The following is a 24,862-nucleotide window of genomic DNA, read 5'->3' as shown; positions in this document are numbered from 1 at the left end:
CAGTGAACCCTCCTTCAACACTCCCTGTATATATATATAGTGTATGTGCCAAAAGGCCCAGTCAGTGGAATAGGGCGGACTTGTGGGGCCCCTCCCCCTTAAAGAATCCCTCCCTCATAGGCAACTCACTTGTGCAAGTGAATAGATGGTGATAAATGCTAAATAGATAAAAATAAATAAATAAATAAAATGAGATAAAATAAAAATTAAAATTAAAATTAAATTAAATTCAATGTAAAAGATTGAATAAAGAATAATACATAGTAAATGAATGTAAATGAGGAATTGAGAATGATGTAAGATATAAATGTATAATCTACAATCAAAAGGGTGTCAATGTGGTTGAAAATGTCAACAAACCACAGCAAAAGTAAACCAGAAGTACACATGGCATACAGTGATAGCGGCACAATGTCCAGAGTGGCACGGGGAAAGTGCACCTTTAGCAGGGGAAGTAGTCATTGTAGATAGCAGGCTAACTTAATGTAACAAGGCGCTGTACCTTCCATGCCCGATCCTGATCTCTGTGTGAGCGGCTCTGTGTATGAGAGCCGCTCGCCGATCATTTCCGCGTGTTTTTCTATGTTGGAACGCACGCCAGTGTGCTTGCGTTCCAGACAGGAGGAAGAGGCAGTGAGCGTCACTTCCTCCGCGCCTGCTGTCGCTTGCGAGTGACGTAAGCGGCAATGAGTCGTTCGGCGCCATGTTACTGGGGGCAAACACTCAATGGAAAAGGGGCTGGCACAGCGCAGAGTCAACCCGACGCCAGCCCAACCATAGGTCCGCCCCACTGACTGTAGCTGCGCTACCCATTGCCAAAAGTGTGACATACAAAAACTCTAGAGGTACTCATGAAGTAAAGGACGCCACTATCATACAGAAAATACACTATGCATAGTTCATTCTCTTGTATAGTGCAGAGTATGCACCTAAAGAGAAGTGGGAAAGTGAATAAATACTAAATTATATCACACATAGCATTGAAACCATTGTCGATATTATACACATAAATGCACATACATATATATACACGCATATAATGTGTATAGATAAATCAAACATTAATTAATGTAGGTGCACATTCCATATGCCAATCAGCACATGTGCGTGCCCATATCACTGACATATCATGAACCAACCCCGGGTGAATGAGGAGGTTGTGTAAATCAAGGGAAATTAATATATATGTATATGTACACAGGGGTGGTATCGAAGGAGTGGACACATGTGGCACAACTAGTAGCTGGCATGATGACCGCTTGGTATTAGTATGCAGGTGATATTACTAATAAACCCCACAGGAGAGGGGGAGGGGGGGGGGAACCGTGTTACCCTAGCATGGGCAAAATACCAAGCGGCCCCTTCCTCACCACTGTGTGCAACATATGCAGAGTGACAGACTTGTCACTAACAAAAGAATACCTTTATCATATTGATGCTAAACATATCACTAAAGGTAACACAGCAATGATGTTATTATATTAGTAAAAATTAGTAGAGAACTAGAAAACACTAATGGTAGTACACTAATCATAGATCACTAGAACATGAGTAATATAATACACTGGTTACAAAACCTAGTAGATACCAACAGACAAAGCCGACCTGATCTCAAAGACAGAAGGGGCACGGAAAGGTGTGTATGTATGAGTGTGTGTGGAGAGAATGGCAGTGGCATATGGTAGCATCATGGGTGTGCACTGCGGAATCACGTGATTTTATGGACCTCAGGGTCCTCATTCAGACCCCCGGGGGTCATACTCCCGAGGGTGAAGATCCAATAGGCCTCGCGTTTGCAAAGCCTTTGGTGTCTTCTACCCCTATCGAGGCTACCTCCAATGGACTCTATCCCAAATACTTTCATACCTGACGGATCACCTTGATGGACTTCCTGAAAATGCCGGGGGACTGGATACTTGACCCGTGTATTCGTGATGTCACATTTGTGTTCGCCAATGCGTACTCTCATGGGGCGGGAAGTGCGGCCAACATAAAGGCGACCGCATGGGCAAAGAATGCCATAGACTACGTAGTCCGTCCCGCAGTTGATGAACTGCTTCAAATGGTGGATCCTCCCGTCTCTGCCAGTAACTGTCTTTTTTCTGTGCCACATGTATTGACATGTGCCACAGTTCTTGACACTGCATTTGTAGCTGCCCTTTTGGTCAAAAATAGTTGACCATGCGTTTGTGGACCTATTTATGGGTTCCCTCACCATACTAGGGGCTATAAGGCCTCTCAGGTCTCGTGGTTTCCTATATACTATATTTGGTCCATCAGAAAGGTACTCACTTAGCACTGGATCACGCTTTAAAATACTCCAGCTTTTCCGTAAAATACTTTGTATTTCAAAGGCTTTGTTGGTGTATTGTGTGGAAAACCGGATTTGTATGGTGTCCTGGTTGATGGTGGGACCAGATGGTGGATCATATATCGCAGTTTCATCATACAAAAGAGCATATTTATTGAAGGCAGTCTCAATGAGGGTGGGATCATATCCCTTGTCTAAGAACTTATTAGGAAGGACCTTGCTCTGCTCTAAGTAGTCACTTTTCTTAGTGCAAGTACGCTTCAGGCGGCAGAACTGTCCAAACGGGACATTTCTGATCCATCTAGGATGGTGATTGCTATCAGCATGCAAGAAGGAGTTACCACCACTGGGTTTAAAATGTGTTCTAGAGAGGATATTACCATCAAAGTCACTCCTAAGTTCAAGATCCAAAAAGACAAGGCTCTCACTACTGATGACATGAGTGAAACTGATCCCGAAAGGGTTCTCTCTGCAGTGGTCAAGGAAGAGATTTAATTCCTGATCAGACCCATCCCAAATGATAAGGATGTCATCAATATATCTGGAGTAGAGGACCAGGTTCGCCCCATATGGGTTATTGTTCCAAATGAACTGTTCTTCCCAATAACCCATGAAGATGTTAGCATAGCTTGGGGCGAACCTGGCCCCCATAGCAGTGCCCTTCTTCTGCAAATAGTGCTCTCCAAGAAAAGAAAAGTGGTTGTGCGTGAGGGAGTATTCAACACAGTCGAGTACAAATTTAGCCTGCACTGAATTGAGTGCACCCTCTTTGGACAGGTAGTGATTGACCGCCCTAAGGCCATAGATGTGGTCAATAGATGTATAGAGCGAGGCTACATCTAGGGAAAGCCATTTGTACCTAGATTGCCAAACATAATGGGACAGTATTTCCAGCATATGGCTCGAATCCCTGACGAAAGATGGAAGGCTGGTCACTATTCCCTGCAAGAAATGATCGACATAGCACCCCACATTGCTTGTAATACTATCAATACCTGCAATAATAGGCCTACCCGGAGGATTGACCTCACTCTTATGCACCTTAGGTATATGATAAAAATGTGGGGTTAAAGCATGTCTGTTGTAGAGGAAGTGATACTCGCTTTTGGTAAGGACCCCATCCAGTAGGGCCTTGTCTAGGAGTAGTTTCAGATCTTTCGTGTATTCAATACTGGGATCTCTATTGAGTCTGACATAGGTATCCGTGTCCCCCAATAGTCTCATTGCTTCGGCAATATAGTCCTCTCTATTCTGGATGACCAGGCTACCGCCCTTGTCGGCTTTCCGAATGATGACATCTTGATTCTGTTTAAGGCTATTGACAGATAGCCCCAGCGGATCAAGATGTTTGTTGAATTTATTACCTTTGGTATTGGTGTTATGAAATCTTGTTTTAAAAGATTCAAAGACCACATCATAAAAGGTCGATATGTATTTGCCTTTGGCCCAATGTGGGAAGAATGAGGATTTAGGTGCAAAGGAGGTGTGGACTATGGCTGTATCGCTAGGATGCTTATGGAGGGATGGTGGTAGCTCGTTATGTTCTGCCTCTGCATATAGTTCCTCTAAGATATCCAGGGCAGAGTCATCTTCTATATCCCTGCTCGTAAAGGAACAGGGTGATGACTCAGCGATCTTATTCATAGTTGCAGAGGTCTTGCCATTGTCCTTCAATAAGTAATACCGTTGGAGGGTAAGTTTACGTATATACTTATTGAGATCGACAAATAGCTCAAATAAATTGGGAACGCTAGGAGGAGCATAGTTGAGACCTTTTCTAAGCAAATCTAGCTCAGCATCAGTAAACACGGAACTAGACAAATTATAGATTTTAATAGTGGCATGAGTGCACTTTAAACTCTGCCTCTTTTTATGCCCCTTTCCTCCTCTTCTACCCCTTCTTGTTCCTCCTCCCGTTTCCTTGACTTTTTTGTTGTTGACAGAACATGTGGCGGAGGGTACAAGATCTCGTTCTCCGTTGCAGGCCCCTCCATTCTTGCAACTTCCATTTCTAAAAAAGTCAATGGGGGTGTAACATTTGCTATGCTACCACTGTTGAGGTCAGATTCTAGATTTTCTAGAATAGTGAAGGGATTATGAGTGGTTAAGGACGGATCAAACACTATCCCACAGTCAATAGCCAAAGGGGTGACCCCAGGCCTACTAGTAGGGGGCGGTGGTGCGACTGCACAAGTAACAGGATACTCTCTCCCAAGAGGTGAGGGGTTGGTAGGTCTAATGTCTGGACCTTCCGCTGTCGAAGGGCCAGCTAGGTTGGAAAATGAAGCTGAATGGGAGTCTTTATTCCCATTTGTGCAATCCCTAGTGAGTACCTCTAGAGTTTTTGTATGTCACACTTTTGGCAATGGGTAGCGCAGCTACAGTCAGTGGGGCGGACCTATGGTTGGGCTGGCGTCGGGTTGACTCTGCGCTGTGCCAGCCCCTTTTCCATTGAGTGTTTGCCCCCAGTAACATGGCGCCGAACGACTCATTGCCGCTTACGTCACTCGCAAGCGACAGCAGGCGCGGAGGAAGTGACGCTCACTGCCTCTTCCTCCTGTCTGGAACACAAGCACACTGGCGTGCGTTCCAACATAGAAAAACACGCGGAAATGATCGGCGAGCGGCTCTCATACACAGAGCCGCTCACACAGAGATCAGGATCGGGCATGGAAGGTACAGCGCCTTGTTACATTAAGTTAGCCTGCTATCTACAATGACTACTTCCCCTGCTAAAGGTGCACTTTCCCCGTGCCACTCTGGACATTGTGCCGCTATCACTGTATGCCATGTGTACTTCTGGTTTACTTTTGCTGTGGTTTGTTGACATTTTCAACCACATTGACACCCTTTTGATTGTAGATTATACATTTATATCTTACATCATTCTCAATTCCTCATTTACATTCATTTACTATGTATTATTCTTTATTCAATCTTTTACATTGAATTTAATTTAATTTTAATTTTAATTTTTATTTTATCTCATTTTATTTATTTATTTATTTTTATCTATTTAGCATTTATCACCATCTATTCACTTGCACAAGTGAGTTGCCTATGAGGGAGGGATTCTTTAAGGGGGAGGGGCCCCACAAGTCCGCCCTATTCCACTGACTGGGCCTTTTGGCACATACACTATATATATATACAGGGAGTGTTGAAGGAGGGTTCACTGCTGAGCTCTGATGAAGAAGGGACGTGCCCTTCGAAACGCGTCAGCTAGTAGTGAAGCTTACATGTTCCTTTAAGACCTTTGGAAGGCTTCGCTCATCATCACCACCAAGCTGCTTGTTGTAGCTCGAGTTTTATGACACCAGATTTTACTACTGCTTGTGAGTAATTTCTTTTATCATTTTATTCAATAAATGTTTTACAAAAGATAATGCACATGGCCGGTGCGCCCCTCTCTCTTTTTATTTCTTTGTTTGTTAGGATTCCCCATCCTTGAGGGCAGCAAGGCCTGTGTCGTCCTTCCATCCATCTGGTTGACCACTTGTGCGCAGGAGTCTATTTCTTCTTTTTTAGTAAATGGTGTTAAACTGGCAATAATGCACAAAACTATATGGCATTAAACTGGCAGTAACGCACACAGAACTATATGGCATTAAACTGGCAGTAAGGCACACAGAACTATATGGTGTTAAACTGGAAGTAATGTACACAGAAGTAAATGGTGTTAAACTGGCAGTAATGCACAAAACTATATGGCGTTAAACTGGCTGTAATGCACAGAACTATATGGTGTTAAACTGGAAGTAATGCACAAAAAACTATATGGCGTTAAACTGGCAGTAACGCACACAGAACTATATAAACTGGCAGCAACGCACGCAGAACTATATGGCATTAAACTGGCAGTAACACACATAAAACTATATGGCGTTAAACTGGCAGTAACGCACACAGAACTATATAAACTGGCAGTAACGCACGCAGAACTATATGGCATTAAACTGTCAGTAATGCACACAAAACTATATGTCGTTAAACTGGCAGTAACGCACACAGAACTATATGTCGTTAAACTGGCAGTAACGCACATAGAAGTAAATGGCGTTACACTGGCAGTAACGCAATCAAATAGACAGTGTTCAACCGTCACTACACTGATGCTATCTGAATTGTCCCTCCTCTAGCTATACACTAATGTCAAGGTTACTAACATGGTCTCACTACACTACACTGATACTATCCGAGCTGTCCCTACTCTACACTAATGTTTGTATGCATGACACGGTCTCACTACACTACAGTGAAACTATCTGAGCTGTCCCTACTCTAGCTGCACACTATGCAAAGCTGAATGATGGTCCTCCTCACTCCCTAGACTGACACTAAATTATAATTCTGCACTGACGATTGAAGCAAAATAGCACAGTATAGCACACTAACAAATAGCACTGAAAAGAGCCCTGTTCTATCTGATAATCACCTTATTTAGTCTATTCAAGATTTTAGCAAGAATTTTAACATCTACCATTAAAAGAGATATCAGTCTATAAGAGCTGTTTATAGACCTCTATGGGTAGACCATCATCTCCTGGGACTTTACAATTTAGAAATAAATTAGTTGCCAGACTTCCTCTACCATTCAGAGGAACTCAGTCAAAGATTCTAGGGATGGATGGGTTTTTGACTGAGAAAGGGTCGGATAGAACACCACCAGTTCTGTCATAATCTTATCAGGGGAATTAAGCAATTTATCTACAGAGGTTCTGAGTGCTGTGATAGGTTGTGAGGTCTGATGTGCAGTAACAGATTACAAAAAGGCACATAATAATATCAAATATGAATAACATCATGCAATGGGTAACATAGATTTGCAAGTATGCATGCATGAACATTGTAAACTTGAAATGTCGGAGTATTTGCATTTAAATAAAAAATACTTTAGTTCTGCTTTAAGGGCATAGTAAATAGGGGTTAAACTTGGTGTGGATACGCCAAAGACAATTTTCTGTGCTTTCCAGCTTATCTCCACTGTGACACTTGATGTGTGTCTGAAACAGAAGCAGCAATTTGTAATAAAAACTCAGAATAGAGGACTTGAGACTTTCATACTTAGTCAGGAAGCAAGGTGCTAAAAAAGTAAAGTTCATTACTAAGCCAGCAAAGCTTGAGGAACTCTAATGAAGCCAATTTCTGTCCAAAAATGAAACCACAGTGTTTATTAACCCTTGTTGAGGTTTGTTCTCTGTATTGCTATTCATGCAAAAGCAATAAAATCATCAAAAAAAGCAAGAAAAAGGAAAAAAAAGAAAACTAAGTAACTACCAAGGGAAAAATTGCAGTCACTGCAAATCAGGCTCCACTCTTAAGCTGGTGTCACATGAACTGGCCAACATTGAGCTTATACCCCATCCACACATTCAAGGTGGATGGGGAAATCCTCTCCATTGCGCTATTGTATTCTGACAGTGAGCTTATCAAGTGGCTTTTATCGGAAAAGGTGGTTAAACAGTAGTTGATCAGTAGATCACCTTCTGTTAAACTGCAATGGCCACACATGGATCTAAATTTGGCTGGTCCCTGTTGAATTGGCCAAATTATGATCCATCTATGCTTTATGCATCTATCTTTAAGCTGGCAATAGATGGGTAGAATTTCAAATGAAAATTCTTAGGAAAAGAATGTTCTAAGAAAGTTTGTTCATTTTTCTAATCAATAGTGAGGCATATCAGTGCTCATTTTTGACTGCAGTGAAGAAAATTTGAAGGAACAGGATGGAAAATGATTCTTATAGCAAATTAATTAATAATGCCGCGTACACACGATCGGACTTTCCGACAACAAGCTCACATCCAACATTTCCTGTCGGAAAATTCCATTCATTCTAAAATCAAATGTTAAAAGCAAACAAAATCTAAATCTTTTAAACAACATTCAAATGTTTTGAGAATGTTCTAAGAATTTTCCCACAAAGCAAGGGATGGGCTGTATTGAAAGAAAAAAAAAGATTTATTGGAGGTCATTATACTCTGCTTACATTTGTTATAATGCTATCATTTACAGTATGCGCATTCTTCTCATTTCTAAGTTGGATCTGTATAAGGACTCCAATTATCTTTCTTGATTGTAATGAGTGTCTTGCATTGCAATGATTGTGCCACATTGGAAAATATAATTAATGTTGCATTATTACAATAATTATAGTAACCTTGTTTTTCTAAAATTATTCCTTTAGGATTTCGGAGATGATGGATCTTTATACATTACCAAGGCGACCACAACCCACATGGGGAATTACAGCTGTCATGCTGATGGCTATGATAAACTTTTTCAAACTCATATCCTTCAAGTGAATGGTAAGCAAAGAAATGTTATATACAAAAAGTAGCTGTTTCCAAATATAGTATATCTTCACATGTAATATGTTTTGTTTTTTTGTTCGATATTTTTAATTGAAAGGCAGTGGGGGCGATTTACTAAAACTTGAAAGTGCAAAATCTGGGGCAGCTCTGCATGATAGCCAATCAGCTTCAGCTTGTTCAATTAAGCTTTGACAATAAAACCTGGAAGCTGATTGGTTTCTATGCAGAGCTGCACCAGATTTTGCACTCTCCAGTTTTAGTAAATCTCCACCAGCGTATTCAGGTAATTGGATAACCATAGTACGGATATCACATTGTGCAGGAATATAACATAATGTTCTTTTATAATAGTGTGACGTGTACAAATCAAGAAATACCTGCGAGAATCTAATCTGCAATTAAATCAGAAATTCTGAATTATTGTAAACCTAAGCAGCTAGGAATACATAAGAGTTAGCGACACAGGGACATGGGAAGAAATGGGAAAGGTAGTGAGTACGTTGGAGCCAAAGTAAGTTATATCAGGCCCAATGGGCAAAGTACTGTATGTCAACATCACAGGTTCATTAAGCGACGGTCAATATCTGCTGGTAGTGAATATGAAACCCACAGATTTCAGAATTTTGGGCATTATATCAGAGTTTCACTGTCAATTTTTCATTAGAGAAAGTCCGGTGAAGTCTATTTGTTTACCTAAGACTATGGGAGCAAGTCAGGGAGCCAGGCTTTTACTATGGTTTTTTAGTTGTCACCAAAACATGTATATTAGTTTAATGTGATGCTTCAAAGGGTGATCCAGTTTGAGGTTAGGTAGTATTTCACCAAGCAAGTAGCATGGGGATAGGGGTGGCTAACATGTCATATACTTGCTTCCATAACTCTTGAGCTATTCGGCAAGTCTGCCACACATGCATGTAGGTTCATATATCTACCACAGTAATTCTATTTTATGTGGCCTGGGGTGAAATGTGCAAAGTGAATGGGTACTACATACCATTTGTATAAAACTTTATCAATAGTTTCCAAGGTTAGAGCATTCTGGAAGCAAGATTTTTGTAGTTTTCCAAAATGTTGTGGTTTCCTCAAAGCCTGGGTAAAGAAGAAGTATTCCTGAAACAGAACATTACGGACTTATGGGATGAGAAAAATGAAAAGAGTCCTTCTGAATAATTGAAATCATCTCAAATATTATACCAAGGTTCTGCTAAAAAAAAAAAAAAAAGATCTGTACTTCAGGAGGAGTTATAGCAAATTATGTGTTCCCAAAAGATATATCTATGGTCATTTCAGTGACATTGACAGTATTTAGGGAGACAGTCTAGATGTGCAGTCTGAAAGTATTTCTGTAGTTGGGGAACCCTCAGCACACCATGAAGCCTAGACTGGACTATGGTGTGCCTAGTAGGTCTGGGTCTGTAATATTTCCATAGGAAGTGATAAATCTGGCAATGCAGAGCTTGGAGAACATACATACAAAGGAACCCAAATAATCAACAATCAAAAAAAGTATAGTATTTTTGATAAGAAAGTCATTTCAATTACCACAATGTGGCCCAGTAAATTGACATAAACATTAAGTAATGATATGGGGTGAAAAGTGGGCCATTAGATTAGGTGGTTTTAGGTGTCGGGATCATACATACTATTACCAACAGGGATTCCAAGTGAAAGTTGTCTTCCTGTCATAGATCATTGAAAGCATCTGTCATCAAAAGGGAAAGGAGTTCCTCATATTTCATATGTTAGGTTACTATGAACCTAAGGGCCAGGATGTTTATTGGACTTAAGGGATTTAATATCGGATAGATCTTGTGTGAACCCAATAGGTTTTTTCATAACATCCAGGAACAAGTCCTGAATTTGAGGAAGTGCAATGTGGGAGAGTATACTATTAACTAAAGTCAATGAAATATAATTGGCAGGAATATAAAAAGCATAGAGGTGCCATGAAAATTCTAAAAACTACCTTTGATGGGTTACTGATTATAGTAGCATTAGATTACTGGAGGTGTAACGGTTTTGTGCGGGATCCAGCTTGCAGAGTTTGTTAACTAAGAGTGTCTTGCTTGTTACCTTTTGTTACAAGTAAAATTTGTTTGGTTTGCCAAGGTTGCTTATTCAACTGCTTAGCTAGTGCCAGGTTAAGTTAGCACTTTTTAGTTCCAATTTATTATAGGCAGTCAGAGATATTCCGAAAATGCTAGCCTTTTCCTGGAAGTTATTTTCCATTTGGTGACGATGAGCTACATTTCAGGCTTTAAGTCCGCTTATTATAATTCCCTCTAAACCCATCCTTGTGAGCCTCCCATAGTGTGAGTAGGACAACCAGGATTGTGATTGTTCTCAATGTACTTTTCAATTGAAAATTGAATGTAAGCTCTCATCTGTCAAAAGGGAGTCAGTAAGGGTTCATGTAAGGGTTCATGTATGATCTCCAGCCCAAAAGGAGGAGGGAACAAGAATAATAGCATCATGGTCTGTCCAGGGGACAGCAACTATGTCAGAAACTAAAGCTGAGGACAAGAGTGTATGAGATATTAAGATATGATCAATTCCTGACAATGCATTATGTTGTGAAGTGTACCTCAGGGCTCTGTCCCAGGACAAATTCTGTTTAACTTGTTCATAAATTATATAGAGATTGGAATAAATAGTTCAATTTCAGTGTTTGCTGATGATACAAAGCTAAGCTCAGTGCAAAAACTTTACAACAGGACCTATCAACTATACATGAAGAGCGAGATAAAATAGAGGGGTGGAAAGTTATATGACAGATAAAAAATATGAATGCAAATGGCAAACTAGGGCAAGAACGTCTGAGGGAATTGATGATGGAAACAAACCTGAGGGTCTTAGAAGTTTCCAAACTAAGCAATAGAATATAATGTCAAGCTGCAGCAAGTAGACTAATATTTTGCAATAAAATAGACCTTTAGTTCCTAAAAAACAAACATACATACTCACCTCTATACTGCAGGAACACTGTGATGCTAGATCTGTCCCCTGTCAGGTCTTAGACTGAGAACTGAGCAATCTCTTGACTGCTGGCTACTCAGCTCTCTGTCTCTTACAGAAGAGGGGATATGACTGCAATATACAAATCTTTAAATGGTGACTGCATCATTTGGAGAAAACTATTTAATCTAAGGTCTCTAAAGGGCCAGAGAGAGGCATCATTGGGTGGTGGATTTATCCAGAATGGGTTAAGTTGTGAGATTGGAATCCCCTGACAAGAGTGCCCACTTGGTGTGTTTTGACCAAGTTAAAGAAATGCATGAAAAAGACCACCCTACCCTTCCCCTCTTTCATTTTTTCTTTTTTTTCTCCCAGTTCATGTCTTTCCTGAAACGTTTTACCCCACTATTATTTGCAGCTAGCTATAGCTTGTCCTAACTCTCACCCCCAACCTTTTATAACATCCTGCTTATGTTCAATAATCTAAACCACAGCTTCTTGGTGATCCATGCTTATTTCAACTTACTTTCAATTACAGCGGATGCCTTTTTTTGTAACTACTATTCATCCTATATGTTCTTACCACTTGAGAAAACAACATTGTAAAATGTAGTATAGCATTAAACTAAGATTATACATAGTATGTAGCAACTTTTATCTAGTATTGTAACTACCCCACTAGAATAAGGTGCTATCCAGTGGGGTCCGTAATCATGTCGCTCAGGGGTGCATGCGTGGCTTTTGAGAATGGCAGATGTCTTCTAGGCAAGCTCCGGTCCAGACTCTCTACAGCCCCCGTTCTGCTACACACAGGCTCAATTTCTCCAGAGGTATGCTTCTTCATCCCTCCAACATCCGCACACCTCATAGTCAAAAGTGGCAAAAATCCACCTTCCGCCAACGGATGAGCTGCGGCTTCCTTCCATCATGGAGCAGTTCCTTACTAGGCCTGCATCCCCGGCCTCGAGTACACAGGGGGGTCCGGAGGAGCTGCTCAGCACCTTCCTGGGGGAAGATCCACCTGCTTCTGCTCTGCCAGCCAATGGCCCCCCTGCCCCAACTTCGATATTAACACCTGAACTCCTGGATGAGAAGCTCCAGGCCTTGTTACAGTAACTAACTCACACTATTTCCCAGGCAGTGGGGAAAATCTCTCAGGAACTGAAAGGTGAAATTGATCAGCTTGGAGAGCGTGCGGACACCCTAGAGACTAAATTTGATGATTTGGTTCAGTGTGTCCATGTCCTAGAGGAAGAAAATTCTAGTGATACAAAAAACACTTGCCCTCATCTATAGCTGGCTATTGCAGTAAGAAACATGGTGAGGCTAACAACAGGTATAAACAAGGCCAAGGATAAATCCAAGGGAAAAACCAAGCTTAACTTACCAACCAGCTCGCAGACAACCAAGTAAACCTGTCTAACAGTATGCGTCAAAAGCAGGGGTTTAGTCTGCACACATTTGCAAATGCATGTGTAAGCCACAGAGCCTCGTCAAGGCACCCTAGTATCTGTGGTACCTAACACTAACTTATAAGTGTCCCCACAGTGGAAGAAAATTCTACCCTTAAACAGTTTCCCAACTTCAGTCTCAACAAGAGGATTTGGAGAATAAGGAACGGCACCAAAACCTAAGTATATGGGGTGTCCTGGAAGCTGTAAGTGACAACAACCTGCGTACTTATCTCTATTTGATGCTTTAGCCCCTGACATTGCGGACATAGACTGGTGTCTTTATTAAGGGCATGGCTCTCTAGCCACTAAAACACTGGAAGGAGCCAGACCCCGTGACATTATTGTCTGTTTCCATTAATACGACAGTAAGGAGGCCCTGACCCTGGCAACACGCAACAAATCGCAAATTGAGCACAAGGGTGACAGAATTCAAATCTTCAGTCACCTCTCAAAACCTCCCATACCCCTTGCAAAACTTTGCAATCTGAGGCCTACTACTGGGTCTTCCTGTTCCGTCTGGTCACAACTAAAGATGGTCCTCAACATACCCTCCGAGACTTACACAAAGGTGATGTCTTCTTAAAAAATCTGGGCCTCCCCCCTCTCCCTGAGGATGATCTTCTACCTCTGCCTTCTATGCCTCATACACCTTCCATCCCTTCTTGGATCTGGACCCCTGCCAAGTCAGAAACGAAGAAGTCTTACGCTACACCACAGTATCAGCATTCCTCCAAGCAACCACCATGATCATCACTTCTGACTACACCTGTTTCTGATTTCTACAATTTTTGCTGGACCCTTCTGGTTCACTTTGTTACCCATTTTTTGGGCTCAGTTTAGACCCCCTGAGGTGTCCACTATAGTCTTTGACTCATTTTGAATAACGGTCTAGTTTACAACTTGTTATGCTGGAGGGTATGGAGGGACCATGGTTGCCATTTTTGGAAGCCCTCATGTCTACCCTCCCTCCCTGAGATTAAAGTCTTGGGTTCCTGAGATATGTACTTGTCTCAGGCCTACTAATTCTGTTTTTTCTTATTTCAGGTCTTTTTTGAACTTTTCCACCACTATTACTGACTGTTTTGTTTACATTGTCTTTTTTCTTTCTTTTGTCCTCTCTTACCTGTCTTGAGAGATGCTGGAATCCCTATCTATCCGGTCAGGTTGACCCTCTTAATTTTTTATGCTTATGTATGCTATTTACTAATCTCGGGTCATGGCTTTAAAAATCATGTCTTATAGTTTTAAAGGTCTAAACTCCATCAAGAAGCAGTGGTTGGCCTTGGAGGAGTGTAGAAACTTTGGGGCTGGCATGATCAGTGTTCAGCAGATTCATTTCCCCTCTTGGGGTCCTTCAAATTCACCTCAAGATTCTTTCCTACCTCTTACATTGCCTCAGATTCCACTGGTAAGAGCGAGGTAGCAATCTTGATTCAGCACATGTGCCCAATACGAGTAAAATCGTCTTACCTGGACCCCCACGTGCGATATGTGATCCTGTCATGCGACTACTTATCTACCCCTTTCACCCTCATGAAGGTTTATGCTCCAAACTCTGGTCAGATTGCTTTTTTTACCTCTGTCTTTGAGACACTACAGCATTATGCCCAGCCTTTTACGATTGTTTTTGGTGACTTCAATACAGTTTGCTCTCCTGCTCTTCTCTGAGGGTGTCAAAATCTTTGTCATCACTTCCCGGGGGCACATCCATGCTGGACTCCAGGTCTGCTGTCTGTTGGCCTGGCTCATATATTTCCCAAGTGAGTTTGCTCTGGGTGTTCGGTAGCAGCACGGTAGAGTTGCAGGCAGGATGCAGATAGTCGCTGCAGTAGTGTCAAGGTTGAAAAATGTGTATGATAAATGCTAACACCTGTTCTGTTTCTGAGAGGTTTGAAGAGTGACCAGGAAAGGTCCTGCCTCAGTTGCTGTGCACATGCACCATCCATAATAATGTTTTTAAAGAACTACATATCATGCCTCTGAGAAAGAACTTGCCCAACACACTAAGGCATATCAAAGAGAAGGGAAGTGCCATATTAATTTGAGCCAGTGGGGTTGATTTACTAAAGGCAGATGGGCTGTTCACTATTCAAGGGAATTTTCTTTTTCCAAGGTTATTTTCCCTTAGCTTATTAATGTCATAAAGGAACAACAGATATTCTCAGTGCAGCAAACAGATACGAAAAGTAAGTATTGGCAATGACACAGCTGTGGAAAGTTCAAGAACATCAAAAGTTGAAATACTGATACAAGTGGAAGGGAAATGGTTAAAGTTATAAGCCAGTTGCTAGCATTAGGGACTTTGTAATTGTGCTCCAGCATAGGAATAAAAAATCCTTATGCATATGAGTATAGTTTAAGCAGCACAGTGGAATGTTGTTAAGATCATTGGTAAAAGGGTTAAAATGTATCCACAGGATAAGGCCATTTTGAAATGTAGGACTTACAACTTACAAATGCATCTATGATTTTGGACAAAGGACAGGATCCAGGAAATATCAATGGCACAATCTGTTAAGCTAGCCACGTAAACCTAAATTAAAGATATATATCATTTCCTTAGTTACTTTTGTAGGTATTTAAATGATTTATACCTACTATACATATTGTTTACAAGTAGAGTGTATATAGGTCAAATAAATTCTGATAATGAGCTTTAATCGTAAGGTGGAGAAAAGGAAAGAGAAAGAAGAAAAAGGGTTGAAAGGTAGAGGTATGGTCCACAAGGTTGTCCCACTCGTCAGTTTATTATTCTTTTTAGTTCTCTTTGAAGCCTTAGAATGGGTGTCTCTGTAAGTCATTTAATCTGTTACCATGGCAACAGGACAGAGTCATTGAAGTTTGACAGGAACTGTTGTTTTATCCAAGGATGCCAAAGTTTTTCAAATTTTGGAATTTGATTTTGATCGATGGCTACCATCTTAGCATGGGACATTGTATTATTCATTCTGTGAATTGTTTCTGCTAGTACCAATGTAGGAGATTTCCATGCCTTGGCCACTGTTTGTTTTGCAGCCGTTATTAGTTGGATCATAAGTTTGAATTGAGAGAGTGTTAACCATTCTGGTTTTAGATTAAGTAAAGTTAAATATGGATCTGGTTGTATTATTTTTTTAAATATTTTAGATGCAATCACGAAGACTTCCTTCCAGAAGGTTTGGATTACTGGGCACGTCCACAATATGTGTAAATATGTGCCTATTTCTGGGCATCCTCGAAAACAAAGAGCTGAGGTATTAGGTGAATATTTTGCCACTCTAGCGGGTACAAGGTACCAGCGAGTTAGGACTTTATAATTTGTCTCCAGTGCTAAGATGTTGGGTGAAGATGACTTAGATGTGAGCCATATGTTAGACCAGTCCGTGTCTTCTAAAGTTCGTCCCAGGTCCTCCTCCCACCGCTGAACGTAAGAGGGTCTATTAAGATTTGCTACTCCATATAATTGATTATAAAATGATGAAATTGTACCTTTAGCAAATGGATCTTTTGTACAGATTGATTCAAAAATGGATAATTGGGATAATGGTGTATCCCCCTTTAGGAATGGTGTATAGAAATTTTTGATTTGGAGATATCTAAATATCTCAGAGTTTGGTAGATCATATTTTTCTCTAAGCGATGGGAATGAAAGGAATGATTTAGATGCTATGAAGTCATTTAGTGTCTGAATGCCTGATGTTGTCCAAGCTTTAAAAGAATTTGGGTAGATCCATGCCGGATAAAAGGCCGGATTACTGATAAAAGAAAGGAGAGGATTGTGTGGAGATTGTAACTGATATTTGGTTTTTAGTTTATCCCAGAGAGATAGGAAGTGTTTAGTTATGGGATTATGAATTTTAAAGCGGTCTTTAGGATCAAGCCATAATAAATTTGATATTAATAGAGGGTCATTTTCTGAAGCCTCTATAAATACCCATAATGGGATTTCCTGTTTTGCATGGTATTTGGACAGACTGGCCAAATGTGCTGCTCTGTAGTAGTTAGTAAAATTAGGGTATCCCAGGCCTCCTTTATTTTTGGGAAGATGTAGTGTGTGTATAGGTATACGTGGTTTAGAAGAGCCCCATATAAACGAAGTTGCTCTTTTTTGTACTATTCTCAAAAAATAGGAAGGAATTGGAATAGGGAGGACTCTGAATAGATAAAGCAATTTGGGTAGAATAGTCATTTTGATTGCATTAATCTTCCCTATCCAGGATAAAGGAAGTTGCGACCATTGTTTTATTAGATTTGTGATCTGTCTTAATACAGGAGGATAATTGTTTGAGAATAAGTCAAAATGAGATGCTGTTAAATGAATTCCAAGATATGGGATTGATTTTTCTGCCCATGTGAATGGGAGTGCAGCCCTAGCCGGGATCAATTCCATGTTTGTGAGTGAAATATTAAGCACTAGGCATTTCTTAGGATTAATCATAAGGCCGGATAGGGCTGCAAATCCATCAAGAGCTGGTATTAAGTTAGGACCAGAGACCTGTGGTGATGATAGAAAAAGTAATATATCGTCTGCAAATATACATAATTTGTGTGTAATACCTCCTACTTCAATGCCAGTTATAGTTTGGTTTGTTCTGATGTATTGGGCCATGGGTTCGAGTATAAGGGCAAATAATAAGGGAGATAATGGGCAACCCTGTCGGGTACCTCTTTCGATATTAAAGGCTTCAGATTTGTATCCAGCATATTTTATATAGGCTTTGGGTTTATTATATAATGCTTTGATCCATGTTAAAAAGTGGGGTCCAAAACCCCATTTTTGTAATGAATATTGCATATATTGCCAGGATACTGTGTCAAATGCCCTCTTAATATCGAGAGATAGATAACATAAAGGGATTTTCCGTTTTTTAGCAATATGTGCCAATAACACTGCCCTGCGTATATTATCGCCTGCCTGTCTATTTGGCATGAAGCCTACTTGATCTCTATGTATTAATTTTCCTATAATGCTATTGAGGCGTTTTGCTATTATTTTTGCTAATAATTTAATATCGAGGTTTAACAGAGAGATAGGCCGATAATTCACACAGGAAGTATCATCAGAAAAGGGTTTTGGGATCATACAAACAATTGCCATTAGTGTTTCTTGCCGAAAAGAATGTCCATCTAGAAGTTTGTTAAAAGTTTCAGTGAGAATGGGAGAGAGTATTTCTGAGAGTGTTTTATAGTATAAAGCTGAGTAGCCGTCTGGGCCTGGTCTTTTGTTAAGTTTTAGGTCTTTTATGGCGTTAGCAACTTCATCTATAGTTATAGGCTCATCCAAACTGCTTTTTTGATTCTGAGATAACTTAGGTAAGGTTATTTTTGAGAAGAAGGATTCAGCCTCTGTAGGATTAAATTCATTGTTTGTCTTGTATAAAGTTGCGAGATGTGAGTGAAATTTATGGACTATTTTAACTGGATTACAAGTGTAAACATTTTTTGATAATTTCAAACGTATTGGTTTGAAAGATTTGTTAGTTGAATTCAATGCCCGAGCCAAATATGTACCTGGTTTGTTTGTATTCATGTAGAAATTGTGTTTGGAGCGTTTGAGGGATTTATCAACTGACTCAGTGAGAAATAGATCGTATTCCAATCTAGATTTTTCCAGATGAGATTTTGTACTCTGAGATGGATTATCTTGAAATGATATGTAGGCTGCATTAAAATTGAGTTCTAGTTTTTTTGCTAGATTTTTGCGTTCCCGTTTAAATAGTGCCATTTGTCTTTGTATTGTACCACGCAAGACAGGCTTATGAGCTTCCCACAGTGTTATTGGGGAGATGTCTGTTGTATTATTAATTGATATGTATTCCTTTAAAGCTTGTTCAATGGCCATCTGATGTAGTGGGTGTTTGAGCATTATGTCCGGTAAGTACCACGTTGGGTCATGTGCTTTTGGTATGGCTGAGGCTATAGTAGTGTATACTGCATTATGGCCAGACCACGGAATCGGAATTATATCTGATGCAATAATTTCTGGTATCATTCCTATTGTTAGAAAAATATGATCTATTCTGGTGAAGGAATGATGAGGGTGCGAGAAATAAGTGAATTTCTTTTTCATTGGGTTACTTTCTCTCCATGAATCTACCAGATTGTATTTGGAAAGAAGTTGAGAAAAAGGTAATCTAGAGGTTATTTTGGATGGTGTAAAAGGTGATTTATCTAGAAATGGGAAGAGGACCTGGTTCGAATCCCCACACATTATCACTGTTCCTATTTTGTGTGTATTAATCACTTGTAATATATGTGAGAGGAATGGTGTAGGTTGTTTGTTAGGAGCGTAGTAGGAAATCACCGTGATTGCTGTATCCATTATATAACCCATGAGTATCAGGTATCTACCTTCTGGGTCTTTAATTTCTGATGATAAGGTGAATGGTGTGGATCGGTGAAATGCAATTAGAGTTCCCCTTTGCTTGGTACAGGCAGAAGCCGTGTAAATTTGTTGATAAAAAGGAGAAATATATTTTGGAGTAGAATCTTTGGTGAAGTGTGTTTCTTGGAGGCATACTATGTGAGCCTTCTTGTTATGGAAAGTACGGAAGGCTTTGGTCCTTTTTTGAGGGACATTTATTCCCTGAACATTCAGGGAAAGTATATTCAGTGGTGCCATGGCAATAGATCAAATAGTTTTGACTTACTTTTTGTTATGCAGAGCTGACTGCGCAGATCAACCTGTGTGGACTGAAGAGATGAATAGATAGAAAAGAAACCAGTGAATTCTGGATTAAAGAGTAAACAAAAAACATATGAGATTAGATGATACATTGTATAAATTATTTTTTGCAAGTAATCACAATTTACCCGTGAAAGAGAATAAATATCTCTCTCAGGGGAATAAGTGCCTTCGTCACACTCCCACATAATATGGTTGGGAGAATGAGGAGGGCTAATGGGGGTACACGGATCTTCCGCTTACAGGAGAGAAGTGCTATGTCAAAAGTCATCAAAATGATGTTTCATTAATTGGAGTGCAGAATATAGTTTTTGTTGAAATTATTTATTCCAGGGTGGTTGTATATGGTTAGTCTTGCCCTAGGCTAAATAATTCAGTTAGAAAGGTACTGTTAATAACTTTGGTATTGATGAAGATAGTTTGAATTATTTTGGGATTTTAACCCTTTTAGAGTAAACAATTACATATTTTATTCATATGTAACTGTTTAGATATGTTAACTCATAAAATTGAGGTTGTATTGCTTCAGATTAGAATAAACAAAAACATAATTCTAGGAACTAGTTAGGTAATAATATATTTGTTTTAAGAAAAGAAAGAAAAAGCTTCCATTACTTCTGGATTATTGAACATATTTGTCCTAAAAAGTAATAAATTTATTGTTATTACCTGATAATATATAACTGAACAAGAATTTCCTTATTTCACTTATATATTCTAAGGCTATATGAATCAGAAGTAATAAGAAATATAACTGGAATGTAACATGATCGCACACAGTGTGTGACTATCAGAATGCAGTTACATTCAGTTATAAATATAGGTTTTTTATAGAGAACCATCTCTTAGTATAATAAATGAAGAGATATCAGGAATTAGGATGTCAGTCCATTGAATCTTCTTGGTCCATGGATGATGTGGCATAACTGCCTCTTTTGTGAGAATGATGATTCCCATTTTGTTCTGAAATTTTCTGGGTGCTGCCTGAAGGTGAAGATGATGCCATTCTTCTGCGTGTGGGAGTGTTGCTGCTTGTGGGTTCTGTCAGATTTAATTTTAAAAGGGTTTGTTGTAGTTCATCTGCTGATCTGCTTCTGTAAATTGTACCTTGGTAGTTAAATCTGACTGAAAAGGGGAAGCCCCATTGATACATAATGTTGTGGCGTTGCAGTTCCATTAGTTGGGGTTTCATGGATCGTCTTTTAGTAATAGTAAGTTGGGATAGGTCAGCAAAAATTTGATAATTGTGTCCTTGAAAATTAAGTTCCTTTTTATCTCTTGCAGCAATTAGTATTTGTTCTTTCGTTCTGTAATAATGAAATTTTGTGATTATATCACGTGGGGGTCCATCTTTCTTTTTGGCTGTGAGGGCTCTGTGTACTCTGTCCAGTTCTAAAAGTTCAATAGGTATATCTGGCTTTAGTTCTTGTAATAGAGCAGTAATAGTAGATTGCAGGTCTGTCACAGTTTCAGGTATTCCCCTTATGCGCAAGTTTGAACGTCTGGCTCTATTTTCGTAATCTTCGAGCTTAGTTTGAAGTATTAAATTCTCTTTTTTTAATTGTTCCAATTCTGTTATATTTTCTTGGGTTGTAATTTCAATTTCATCCATTTTTATTTCTAAGGCTGCGGTGCGGTTTCCCAGTTCTCTTATTTCTTTGGTTAGGCTTTTTGTTATTTGGTCTGAGGTTTGTTTTAAAGCCTTATGAAGCATCTTTTCAAATTGTAATAATATTACTGGGGATACTGAGGAGGCTTGTGGAGAAGTTTGTGAGAGGATTTGTTCTGTATCTGACTCAAATGGAGAGTCTTGCTGTGACATTTTCTGTCTGTGAGAGCGCCCTGATGCTGTATCTTGTGAGGTGACTGGAGCTGCTTCAGCTGCAGTGAGTGCCTGTGAGCTCTTTGTGAGGTGATTTTTATTTCTGCCACTGTTTCCTCCCAGTACCATATTTCCTGCCCAAACTTTCACAGTTTGTTCCCTGGGGCAAAAAGGTTCAAATGGATACCTTTTGAGCCTGCAGGCTCCGCTTTGTCCTTCTCTTTTCTCCTCAGCGGTGTGGAGCTCTAACAATCCATGTCTGCTCCGCTAGGCTCCGCCTCCTGCCCCCCGGGAGCGCTATTTTTCAAAGGAGAAATCCTCCATCAGAGGCTAACCAACATATAATACCCATGCATGCAAAAAGCTTGCTAAACAACATATTAATCAGAAATATCCGAAACATCAATGAACTGATCACATCTCAGCTTGGCCAAATATATCTTCATGATGAGGATGATGCATTAAAGCTGATCTGTATAGAATGACCAACTATGACATGGAAACAGAGATGTCCAAGGGGCATGCACACTGTAGTCACAGAGGAAATCTAAAAAATAGGTATTGGTTTTTAATACACAATGCTAATCACTGATTTTACAAACTGTATCACTGATCACTGATTTTTACAAATTGTTGTTAAAGAATATGCAAGCACAGTACATTTTAATGTGGGAAATAACATTTGTTAAGTATAATCAAATGTAGCTGTGTGAAGGATAAACTTATTTGACCTATTTATGGGTTTTATCTTGTAATCACGTGACTGGATAGTCTTCATTCGTTCTCTCTCACTCTAGAGCGGGCGTGTCCCAATAGTAAGTGGGCAGGCAGCGTCTGATGCAGTGGAGGATCATCCATTAGGGGCGCATTACACTGCCCCCCCATCCAGGTGTCCGGCCCCCTAATCTACATGCAGGGCACTGGAGACATGGATTCCAATGTTTTTTGTTTTTTTTAAGCACGTGATAGGCTTCAAATTCATGTGCGAAACATGTAAGCCATTCCTCACTCGCTTGAACATGTAGTGCTCTTCATGTTCTTCATGGTTTTATGCTACTAAGGCATTTGGATCTCAGTTTGATGTGCAGCCATCTGGATTTTGCTTTCATTATGGCTGAAAGCACAGGCAATCCTATTGGCCCCCTAGGATAAGGTGTGAGGAGGAGGGAGGACATGCACGGCCACCGGGAGGAGGTGCACGAGAAGCTGCCGCCCGTCGTCCGGAGGGGAGTGCTGCCCGCTTGATGGGGTAAGTGTGGGGGGCGTTACTGTTGGTTCATTGTTTGCCATCCCCCCAAAAATAAAAACACCAGCTGCCACATACAGCAGGGACGTACATTCCCTGTCTGTCCGCAAAGCAGTCCCGTATCTGTATTCCTGATTTATGATTTACACAGCATGCAGCTTTTCCTGATCTGCATTCACTTGGTGGCTAGCTCCTCTCTCCTATCCTGCAGTTGATCTCCACCTCACACAGTGCCCCAAAATATACTGGATGCTGATAATAGTCTGCAGCACTCCCCATCTCCAATCACCTGCAATTCAGCTTTCTTCAAATTCTGCAGCTGACCTTTACCTCACAAAGTGGCCTAAATACACTCACACCAGCTGAGAGTCTGGCCAGTCTGCAGCCCTCCCTAACCTGTAACAACAGCTTCAATCTCTTTCTGCAGCCCTTCTCACACACATTATAAACACACTTTCTACAGTTTACAACTGCTTCTTTACTGATCCTAATCCATCTGGTGGGAATGTGTGATTACTAGATGACAGGTCAGACACAGAGTGGAAGAACACTCCCCGTCTATATGCACTGTTGTTTAGGCATAGAGACACCACTGTGTGTGAGCAGAGCAGGGCTGGGAAGGAGTGTGTCACTAAACTTACTACAGTAGATAGAGGGTGCTTTGCATAGGTTTGGCCCCACTATCTGCTAGCAGGTATGCAAGGTATGCAAACTGACCACGCTAGGATGGATCTGCCTTCATGGCTAGCATGGTCAGTTCGAAACAGGAAATCAGGGAACTGGCAGAATGACCAGGTATTTTGCAGCAACCTGCTCAATAAAAAAAATTACAGGCAGCACTCACAAAGCAGTAGGTATAATTGAAAGCATATATGGGTTTTCCATTTTAGAGTTTACAAAAGCTTTAAGTTATGGTGTTAAACGTGTTATCTTACTAAAGGCTTATAAGTATCAGATTTAGAAGATCAAAAAAAAAATCAAATGTTGTTTACTTTCATGTGTTTCTGAACTACTTTGACTTACATTTGAGTTACCTACATTTGCCTCGGAGTTTCTCAGGACTTTAAGCTACTTCTGAGCTGCTTCTTCAGTCATAAAAGCACCTCAAAGCAACTAAGATGCAAAAACTTGTGTAGCTGGGTCCTAGAAGTGTATACTGTATATGCCATGTATGCATGATTTTGTAGGTAAATAAGGAAAATAATATAGCAAGTTTTGTTGGGACAGATGGTTAAAAGCCTAAATGAATATTCTGTATATTTAAATATAGTACATAGATTTCATTTTGTAAGTGTTAACTTGAATGTTTTAAACTATCTGATTTGATAATAATAACATTTATAGAGGTTCAGGTTATTAATACAAGATTATTTCAATATTGTTTTTTGCTTCATAGTCCATAGTTTTACTCCATTTAGACCAAAATAGTCATGCCATTAAAGACATCAATATTTTGCTGCTAAATTCAGTATCCATTCCATTCATTTCAAATCTATTCTTGCTTATCCATGTGCTAATACAATATTAAGTTGGCATTTATCTCCTAAGACTCGTGTAAAAAAAAAAAATGGATAGGCTGTACAGGATAGGCTGTACAGGTTAGGTTCTGTATCCAACAGCTTTTCTAAGCCCTGTTATATGACTACTTATTAGAAAAAAAAGCTTGGTGCATTTAAAAAGCATCAGGTGTGTAATTACATAAGCTACGAAGGCTTATAACTCTTCACTCACTCCCTAAAAAAGAGCTGTGAGTCCCTTCAACCTCCTTAGAAATAAATGCCTAGTGCAGTGCCTATGCTTGTTTAAGGTGGTGACATAACGTGAAGCAGATTGCTTTCAGTCTCATCAACCCAGTTGTATAAACTATGTGTTAATTTGAATAAATCCATAATAAAAATGAGCACATTGACTCTCTCAGAATTCTACAGTCCAGTCACTCTCCAGTGATTTAGTCATACTAAACTTAACCAGAAATATGTAATGAGGAGAACATTGCACAGTAAAATATAGAAACAAAAAAAAAGAATTTGACAGAATCTGTGATATATTTTATAATAAAGAAGTGATGTTTTAAATAAAAAAAAAATTGGTGCATT

The 24,862-nt window shown here is 39.9% G+C and overlaps 1 protein-coding gene across 2 annotated transcripts in view; it reads left to right on the top strand.

The window, feature by feature from the left end:
- The window catches only part of FSTL5 (follistatin like 5), a 1,055,781-nt gene that overhangs the window by 828,831 nt on the left and 202,088 nt on the right, over positions 1 to 24,862 (top strand). For both annotated transcript variants that reach the window (XM_073606014.1, XM_073606023.1), the window contains exon 8: positions 8,499 to 8,619. In XM_073606014.1, coding sequence (XP_073462115.1) covers positions 8,499 to 8,619 — 121 coding nt within the window. The remainder of the gene's footprint in view (positions 1 to 8,498; positions 8,620 to 24,862) is intronic.

This window comes from Aquarana catesbeiana, linkage group LG01 (assembly GCF_042186555.1).
Source record: "Aquarana catesbeiana isolate 2022-GZ linkage group LG01, ASM4218655v1, whole genome shotgun sequence".
Taxonomy (NCBI): Eukaryota; Metazoa; Chordata; class Amphibia; order Anura; family Ranidae; genus Aquarana; species Aquarana catesbeiana.
This window is presented reverse-complemented; position numbering and strand designations above follow the sequence as displayed.